The sequence below is a fragment of the Electrophorus electricus genome, chromosome 23, assembly GCF_041902795.1.
Source record: "Electrophorus electricus isolate QZ-2024a chromosome 23, ASM4190279v1, whole genome shotgun sequence".
NCBI classification, from domain to species: domain Eukaryota; kingdom Metazoa; phylum Chordata; class Actinopteri; order Gymnotiformes; family Gymnotidae; genus Electrophorus; species Electrophorus electricus.
Window position 1 is genome coordinate 7230001 of NC_137519.1, and position 10000 is coordinate 7240000.

A 10000-nucleotide genomic window follows, 5' to 3' on the forward strand; every position below is an offset into this window, starting at 1 on the left:
CTGACATGGATGTAACATGATTCACTGCCTTGACTTGTGTGCAAGTACCTGACACCAAACTGCTGTCGTGTTCAAAAGTATGGGGGCACTTTCAAATGAGATTTAAGAATTGCACATCAGCCTGTAAGGTTTATGGCCTTGTGTGTCTGCAGCGACCGTAGGCTACTACACAGCCAAATCAGCAGTGTTAAATATACACCTGACATTACTCCTGTACAGTTTAATCTATGCCTACTGAGTTCGGTTTGATTCATTTCGACTCCGTATGACTCCACATTGAACAACTGCTTGCAGTGAGTGAACTGACTCCCGCCTCCGGGCATGCGTGCTTTCCGCAGGCACAAAGCCCTGCTGCAGGACGCTGATACGCTTTATGGATGTGACACGTTGGCTTGTGCTGAATGCATTAGCTGCTTGTAATGTATAATAATTAAAGCCCCATGCCTGTGTCGGGCAGGGCGAGGGCATTGTGCTGCTGCACCGGTCGTCACCTCCACCCATCCCCCACTGGGTCTGGACCAGCCCTGCGGGAGATTCCATTACCGACGGACCCCTGAGTCCAAGGCCCGCGGAGCAGGCTCTGAGCTCTGACTCAGAGCACACACACCACAGAGCTATATTATGCTGTAGAAAATAGACTCCTTCAAAACAGATTTGCCAACAATCAGCCCCCCCCCCCCCCCCACCAAGCTGGGCTTGGCGTCGAAGCAGACGAGATGAAAGTGGCTGTGGATTTGTTTCTTCCTTTGTATTGGTATTTTTTGCACCCACCTCCCTCCATATATGATTTCAAACCTCTCGACAAGAAAGAGCGCAATCATTTTGATTATAGAGAACCACTCTGCTTTTAAAAGGGAAAGAAAAGAGAGAGCAACAGAGAGTGGGAGAGAGAGAGGGGGAGAGAGAAAGGGAGAGAAGGAGGGGAAGAGAGGGAAACAGAAATAGAGATAGCTAGAGGCTGGTTTAGCTTCCTGGCTCAGACATACTACAGGAAGGACTACAGGAATGGCTGGTATGATGTCAGGACAGCGATGGATGCTGTGGTACTGATGCTGGAATGGTGTTGATGCTGGGACGGATGGTGTGGTACTGATGCTGGAATGGTGTTGATGCTGGGACGGATGGTGTGGTGCTGATGCTGGAATGGTGTTGATGCTGGGACGGATGGTGTGGTGCTGATGCTGGAATGGTGTTGATGCTGGGACGGATGGTGTGGTACTGATGCTGGAATGGTGTTGATGCTGGGACGGATGGTGTGGTGCTGATGCTGGAATGGTGTTGATGCTGGGACGGATGGTGTGGTGCTGATGCTGGAATGGTGTTGATGCTGGGACGGATGGTGTGGTGCTGATGCTGGAATGGTGTTGATGCTGGGACGGATGGTGTGGTGCTGATGCTGGAATGGTGTTGATGCTGGGACGGATGGTGTGGTGCTGATGCTGGAATGGTGTTGATGCTGGGACGGATGGTGTGGTGTTGGTGCTGGGGTGGTGTTGAAGCTGGGACGATGTCGGTGCTGGAATGGTGTTGTGGTTGGGACAGTGTTGATGCTGGGATGGATAGTATTTTGTTGGTGCTAGTGTGGTGTTAAGGTTAGGATGGTTTTAAGGCTGGGATGGTGTTGGTGCTGGGGTGTTGTTGAAGTTAGGATGGTATTCATTCTGGGATGGTATTGGTGCTGGTCTGGTGTTGAGGCTGGGATGGTGTTGGTGCTGGGGTGGTATTAATTCTGGGATGGTGTTGGTCCTGGGGTGTTGTTGAGGTTGGGATGGTATTAAGGCTGGGATGGTGTTGGTCCTGGGGTGTTGTTGAGGTTGGGATGGTATTAAGGCTGGGATGGTGTTGATGCTTGGGTGGTGCTGAGGTTGGGATGGTATTAAGGCTGGGATGGTGTTGATGCTGGGGTGGTGCTGAGGTTGGGATGGTATTAAGGCTGGGATGGTGTTGATGCTAGGGTGGTGCTGAGGTTAGGATGGTATTAAGGCTGGGATTGCTGTTATGGTGTTGAGGCTGTATGATGAGTATAGATTTGCAAGAGCTCTGTGTGTTCATTAAATTAGTAGTTTTTTAAATGTCTTAGCACTGTTTAAGTCTAGTATAGCACTGATTTATGTTAACAACCCAACAAACAAGCAAACAACAAACAAAAATATGTCTTGACTATAGTGGTGAGACACATCTGGCATGTTTCAAGATGCCATCTTCACTGACTTCTTCAGCCAGTCCTTGACCAAGTATGTTGTAGCTGTGTGCTTTAAGACCTCTGTAATCACACCAGTTCCCAAAAAGCAGAAGATCTCTTTACACCAGTGAGTGTACCTCTGACGGTGACTCTGTTAAACCTATTAAGTTTGCAGATGACAGCACTCTGTTCAGTCTCGTCTCAAGTATTGATAAGTCTGTGTATCGGAAGGAAGTAACACATCTGGTGTCATGGTGTGGAGCCTACAACCTGGAGCTAAACACACAAAAAATGTGGAGATGGCCATAGACTTCAGTAAGTCCACTGCCCCACTGCCTCCACAGGGTTCCACAGTCACAGCAGAGTCCTACAAATTCCTGGGCATGACCATTCAGTGAGATCTCCAGCACTGCAGTGAAGAAGGCCCAGCAGGGCTTATATTTCTTGCGTCAACTCAAGAAATGTTGGCAGCCCCAAGCACTACTGGTCCAGTGTTACACTGCTATAATAGAGTCCATCATCACGTCCTCCATCTCTGTCTGGTTCAGCCCTGTGTCCTCTCAGACCAAGCGAAAACTGCAACAAATGGTGCGAGGTGCAGAGAAAATCATTGGCTGTCGGCTTCCCACCCTGGAAGACCCCTATAGGGCCAGAACGAGGAAGAGGGCAGAGAAAATCATGGCAAACCCCTCACAACCCGATCACTCTTTCTTCTAGCGATTTCCATCACAGCGGAGACAGAGAGTGAGAGCCCAAATGACACGGACCAACCGCAACCTCCATGGCTTCTGTCCCCGGTCATCTACCTCCTAGACAAGGACCTTCTCACATCCCTCTGAGTTAAATGACTGTACATGCACTGTAATGTACACCACCACTGAACACACCATAACGTAATCCTTTTGAATAAGATCCCCTTTCCTCCTACCTGTGCCAGTGCACATATCCAACTCTGATTCATTGCCAACTACACACTCTATAAAAATGTTTACATTCATATTTATATTAATATTACCTCTCAATTCTGTTGTATGTACATGCTGTATATATTATACTTCAGCACCCCAGTACCTGGCCTCATCTGTCACACTGCACACACTTTACTTGCTGCTGTTTGCACACTTGTCTTTATATATATATATATATATATATATATATATATATATATATATATATATATATATATATATATATATAATATACTTATCCTACTGAAGTTAATCACCAAGAGAAATTCCTTCTACATTTTGTACTTGGCAAATAAAAGATTACGATTCTTCATCAGTTTACTTCATTTAATGAGGCAAATGTCATATTAATTACTATGTGATAGAAACGTTCAGCAAATCCTTCAATACATGAGTGGTGAAAGATATATTTCTTTCCCTTTTAATATAATGCTCAAACTGCAGGATTAATTTCTCTGGCAACATGGGAGTCTTACTTGTGAAGAGAAGTGTTTTAAATGAACTACTTAGGCAAAAACAACAAATCTAGAAAATATTCATAATACTCAGTGTGTTTGTGTGTGTGTGGATATATATGCACACACACACACACACACACACACACACACACACACACACACACATATATGCATAGGTGGAGGGTGCGGGTTTCTCACCCCTCTTGATGAGCTGGATGTTGGCTTGCCTTCTGCCGTTCCCATTCTCCACGTAGCAGGAATAGTTGCCCAAGTCTGTTTCCTTCATAGCATCTATGGTAAGTGAGATCGCCACTTCTTGTTCCCCCAGGTGCTCTCGCAGAGTCCTTGAACAACAGAGTGACAACACAGAGACAATCCTGCTTAGTACAGCTTAGCACAGCACAGCACAGAGAGACAACCCTGCTTAGTACAGCTTAGCACAACACAGAGAGACAATTCTGCGTAGTACAGCTTAGCACAACACAGAGAGACAACCCTCCTTAGTACAGCTTAGCACAGCACAGAGAGACAACCCTGCGTAGTACAGCTTAGCACAGCACAGAAAGACAACCCTGCTTAGTACAGCTTAGCACAGCACGGAGAGACAACCCTGCTTAGTACAGCTTAGCACAGCACAGAGAGACAACCCTGCTTAGTACAGCTTAGCACAGCACAGAGAGACAACCATGCTTAGTACAGCTTAGCACAGCACAGAGAGACAACCCTGCTTAGTACAGCTTAGCACTGCATAGAAAGACAACCCTGCTTAGTATGGCTTAGCACTGCAAAGAGAGACAACCCTGCTTAGTACAGCTTAGCACAGCACAGAGAGACAACCCTGCTTAGTACAGCTTAGCACAGCACAGAGAGACAACCCTGCTTAGTACAGCTTAGCACTGCACAGAGAGACAACCCTGCTTAGTACAGCTTAGCACAGCACAGGGAGACAACCCTGCTTAGTATAGCTTAGCACAGCACAGAGAGACAACCCTGCTTAGTACAGCTTAGCACTGTACAGAAAGACAACCCTGCTTAGTACAGCTTAGCACAGCACAGAAAGACAACCCTGCTTAGTACAGCTTAGCACAGCACAGAAAGACAACCCTGCTTAGTACAGCTTAGCACAGCACAGAAAGACAACCCTCATTAGTACAGCTTAGCACAGCACAGAGAGGAACTGCACCGTTTCACAGCACAGAGAGGAACAGCCCTGTAACAGCACAGAGAGGAATAGCCCTGAAACAACGCATGTGGTCCAGCAGTGCCAGTGCAGTATAACTGCAATGCACTCCAACATTCCAGAAATGCCAGGAACTGTATTAGCTTTGAGTGAGTCAAGGTGAGGTCGTAACTGCCCACTTCAAAGGGTAAACGCCTCAGTTAATGAACGGCTTATTGCAAAGCAGCGCTCCAGTGGGCTGCAGGAGGATGAATACGTGCAGCGTGGCATGCAGAGATAAAGGTGCTGCCGCCGTCCGGACAATACAATGCGTTCGACAATGTCCAGCAACCATAAAGTCCAGTGATTACCCACAAGCCTGTAAAGGGATGAGAATATCGCAGAGAAACCTAAACAGAAGAGTAAACTGTATAGATCAGCACAGAGATAGAACAGCCCTTTCCCACACAGTGTGAAAGATTATGCAGTAATGAGGTTTGGAGGTGAAAAAAGGCTGGTTTTCTTAACCGTTACCATGGAAACCAAGTCTAGTTATGGAAAGAGAGAAAACAGAATTCTATAAAGCAAAAGAAGCTTCTCTCTCTGTGTGTTACACTCTGTCTCCCAATATCCCTCTCTCCCTCCTTCTGCTGCTTTCTTTCTCTTCCTCTCGCTCCTTCTTGCCCTCCCACTCCCTCCCTCGCTCCCTCCCTCCCTTCTCCTCTCCATCATGTCTGTTCTGTTTGCTGATATTTCTGCTGTCACTGAGGCTCCCGATATGGTGTGCGGCACTAATAACGCAGGACAGATAAGTGCCAGAGAGCTGGTGCACTGTATCGTTCCGTCCCCGGAGGACACTCCACTCCGTTTAATAACGATTAATCACCGCCGCCACGGCGCCGCATGCGCCGGAACTAAATCAGACCCATTACAGCATTCATGTTGTGGCAGGAGCACTAATAATGGCTGAAATGTGGGGCCCCTTGTCAGGGGCTGCTGTTGGTCATGGCTGTTTGTGCTGACCCAGAATCAGCCTCTCTTCATAAAACCCTAATCTATTATAGAGGAAGCACAGAATCTGAGCTGACCTGGATGGCTCAGAGTGAGGTTTCTCAGATCTGTGGTCAGGAGAGGTAGAGCTGGGTGTGATGGGTTGTGAGTGGGAGGCGGAGCTGTAAGGGAGAGGCGGAGTCTCGTGACACTTGTTTTAGAGTGGCAGCATTAGAGGAATCATAAGAAATGGGTGCTACACTCTAGTTTCACTGTCATGCTGATGTGGCACTTTTAGATCCACTAAACATTTTTAAGAATTTAATTTTTTTCTCAATTTTCTCTCCTACACACATATGCAGAAACATACAAACATAGTATCACACCAAGGCAATCTGCAAATCTGACAATTCAAAGAATGTCAGAGACAGAGAGAGAGAGAGAGAGAGAGAGAGAGACATAAACACACCACAGAAACCACCAAGTTTCCCTCAGAGAAATACCCTTAACCTATAAATCAAAATATTTACTATGCAACCTTCAGCATCATGTATATTGTTCTTTCAGTTCAGTTCATATGAAACACACACACACACACACACACACACACACACACACACACACACACACACACACACACACACACACACCTATTCATATATCAAACAGTAATAATTGAGGCTTCAATGGCTCCCTCAAAAACGGCTTCATGAATGGAGGAGAACGAGGGAGACAGGAGAATGGAGAACAGAAGAGAGAACGGAGAAGAATGAGGAAGAATAGAGAATAGAATGGAGCAGAATAGAGGTTAATGAATGGAAGAGAAATGAGGAGAACAGATGAGGCAAGAGAAAAGAGTGTATGAGCACAGAGGAGAATGAGGGAGCTGGAGGCTTGTCTCTGATGGTAGATGAGTGATAGGAGCAGGGCAGGGTGCCATGCCCAGCAGTACGGTAAACATGGCATCACGAGGCTGTAACCTGGAGCTGCAGACACTACCTGGGCAGACACTGTCAGGAAGGGGGGCTGTGGGACAGAGACCTTCCACTAGGCTCTGAGCAGACAGCCTACATGGGCTGGGGGTGTACGGATAAACCAGAAGGGTCCTGGAGGCTGTGGAATCGAAAAATTCCAGTAGTGGAAGGTGGAGGGAGCATGATGAATGCAGTTCACTCTGCAAATTACACACACACACACACACACACACACGCACACACACACCTGTCCTTTCCCAAATATAGCCAATCTGTCAACCTGTCAGTCAACATAAAAATGCACTCTAATGCACTCTACCTCAATCAGCTCTTCCGTTGCTATTCCAGTACCTTTCTCTCCTCTGTCTTTCCTTTCCTCCCTCTTCCTCTCTCGTTCTCACTCCTGTCTTCTTCTCCTCCACTCCCTTTCTCTCCCGCCCACTACTTCTATCTCTCTCCCTTCTTCCTATTTTTTCCCTTTCTTTTTGCTCTCTCCACTCCCTCTCTCCTTTATCCTCTCTTGCTGTCTCCTCTCTCTCACACCCCTCCCCCTGCCCTCCATCGTCCTTTCTCTGGTCTATAATTGGTCGGATTTTCCCTGAGGCCTGTGGGTAAGGTTGCCGCTCTGTTGCCCTAAGCCCCGCTGGCCTAACAGAGATATGTTTCTTAAATGTCACTCCATTGAACGACTCATTTTCTCTTCTTGCTGCCTGTCTGACCCAGTGTTGGTGTTAACCTTTGTATTAGCTTTCATTTTCTGAACGTCAGGAACAATGTGTATGTAGGTAGGTGGTGTGTGTGTGTGTGTGTGTGTGTGTGTGTGTGTGTGTGTGTGTGTGTGTGTGTGTGTGTAGTGACTTGTACGGTAAGTGTCAATTTATTGTCAATAATTATTTTTAATGATCAGTTTCCTTATTTGCTTTTAAAATTACTGGCTGCAAATCAGAATGGGAAATAAATGAAATCAGTCAATTGTAGCATCACAGAGAACAGGTGCTTCCTAAAGCCCATCCCTCACTGTTCACTGTAGCCCAGGGTCCTGAACGGCATATCACTTCCTGTACTGCAGAAACGGGACATTAGATGCTAAGTAATCAGCTGGGCAAATGAAGACAGCCAAACACCAGCTGATGGCGTGACAGATCAGAGCCAGAGCACCAGGTGATGGCGAGACAGATCAGAGCCAGAGCACCAGGTGATGGCGAGACAGATCAGAGCCAGAGCACCAGGTGATGGCGAGACAGATCAGAGCCAGAGCACCAGGTGATGGCGAGACAGATCAGCGTCAGAGCACCAGGTGATGGCGAGACAGATCAGAGCCAGGGCACCAGGTGATGGCGAGACAGATCAGAGCCAGGGCACCAGGTGATGGCGAGACAGATCAGAGCCAGAGCACCAGGTGATGGCGAGACAGATCAGAGCCAGAGCACCAGGTGATGGTGAGACAGATCAGAGCCAGGGCACCAGGTGATGGTGAGACAGATCAGAGCCAGAGCACCAGGTTTTGGCGAGACAGATCAGAGCCAGGGCACCAGGTGATGGCGAGACAGATCAGAGCCAGAGCACCAGGTGATGGCGAGACAGATCAGAGCCAGAGCACCAGGTGATGGCGAGACAGAAAACACAAATCCCTACAATGCAGCACATTCAACAATCAACTCAAAGATGATAAATGAATTTTAACTATGAACTTTAGTTAAGCAGAGCAGGACAAGATTGGTGGTGATCACATATTTCATGGTTTCAGTCTTGTCATAGACTAAAAGTACATTGTACATATTGTTATAGTGTTCAGACCATAGAAAGTTCTATTGCAAAAATATAAAAAAACAAACAAAATAAAAAGAAAATGTGCTATTTTTTTCCCTCCAAGATCCATCTCTAGTTATGAAATGAAATGATAACAAAACGTGCCTTTGTTGTTATTCTGAAAAAAATACAGTGTGTATTAATTTAAAATAACCTTAAGAAATGGCATCACTAGTTGTCAGTGTACTGTGTTAATGATGATTTGCCATCTCACATTAGTTTGCCAACAGGGCTGAACAGAGTGCTAGCCAATCACAGCTGAGGAGACGGAAGGGCTCTTTGCTGTTCAGTATTGTCAGAAATCACATAACCTGCCATGTGTGCCAAGTAACAAGCGTGACAAAAAAGTGAAACATTGCCAAGTAACAAAACTCCACTGACTGCACCTTTAATGGACTAATCTGAGTTCATTTCCTCCAGAGGTCACGGGTTTGAAGCCAGAGTATCCTAGAGTGTGGCTAATGTTTCATCTGCATTTGCTGAGACTTCCTGATCAGGGTTTGGTTGCTTTGACCCCAGGCCTGCAAGCCTGTCAGAGCCGTGTGCCGTCAGCCTTATCACGCTGTGATAAAGATTGCATGCCCATCCTGCATTATTAAGCAGCAGGATAAAACATTGATTACGATCAGGAGAGGAGCAGGCATCTCTGCCTGGCCTCTGAACAAGCCGCCTTTAAGCAACTCTCATCTCAGCTCAAGCAGGTAAGGAGGATACTGGCATGACCGCGACTGGCACTTCGTCGCGCTCTGCATGTCAGATGTCGGAAATTACCTCTGACCCCACGGCCTCGACCCACTGCAGGAAAAGCATTACCAAAAACAGCACAGTGGCTATGTATGCTACACTAACCGAACAAACCAATCACTACTTCAGAGGTGTAAAAACAAACACACAACCAGCAGCCGAAGTGTGGATTTGGCTGTGGATTTTCTCTGATCTTACCACATATAATGCGCCGGTTTATGGACCCGCCGTGTACTGCTGACGCTCATAAATTATCCTTCCAATGGTTTTCTGCCTCATGCATTTAGTAATGGCCACTGTGCAGCTGGGTCGTCTCATAAAAACCATTGAACCGCTTGTGCCTTCATTAATGACCCCTTGACCACTGGTAGACCCAAAACGGCGTCACGCTGGCTGCCTAAAGATGAATAATGAAATGCCCTCTACATTTCTGAACACCACAATGCAAAAGTGTTCGGGAATGTTGGTAATATTTATAATGTTTTGTTGCTTGTAAAAAAAATCCATCTTTTCTATTACCAGTGGAAAAACAAGATTACCGTCACTGGACCCTGTGTGTTCCACAGAAACAGGCATGCATTATTGAACTGCTTGTTGAGAAGGCAGTATCACAGTGTTAGTGGGTATCATGTTACTGGGTGTCACAGTATAAGTGGGTATCACATTGTTAGTGGGAGGCCCAGGGTTACTGGGTATCATGTTAGTGGGTGTCAGTG

The 10000-nt window shown here is 46.6% G+C and overlaps 1 protein-coding gene across 4 annotated transcripts in view; it reads right to left on the minus strand.

The window, feature by feature from the left end:
- Nucleotides 1-10000, minus strand: part of il1rapl1b (interleukin 1 receptor accessory protein-like 1b) — a 294511-nt gene that overhangs the window by 20687 nt on the left and 263824 nt on the right. For all 4 annotated transcript variants that reach the window (XM_027011408.3, XM_027011407.3, XM_035520914.2 and 1 more), the window contains exon 8: nt 3807-3952. In XM_027011408.3, the coding sequence (XP_026867209.2) occupies nt 3807-3952 (146 nt within the window). The remainder of the gene's footprint in view (nt 1-3806; nt 3953-10000) is intronic.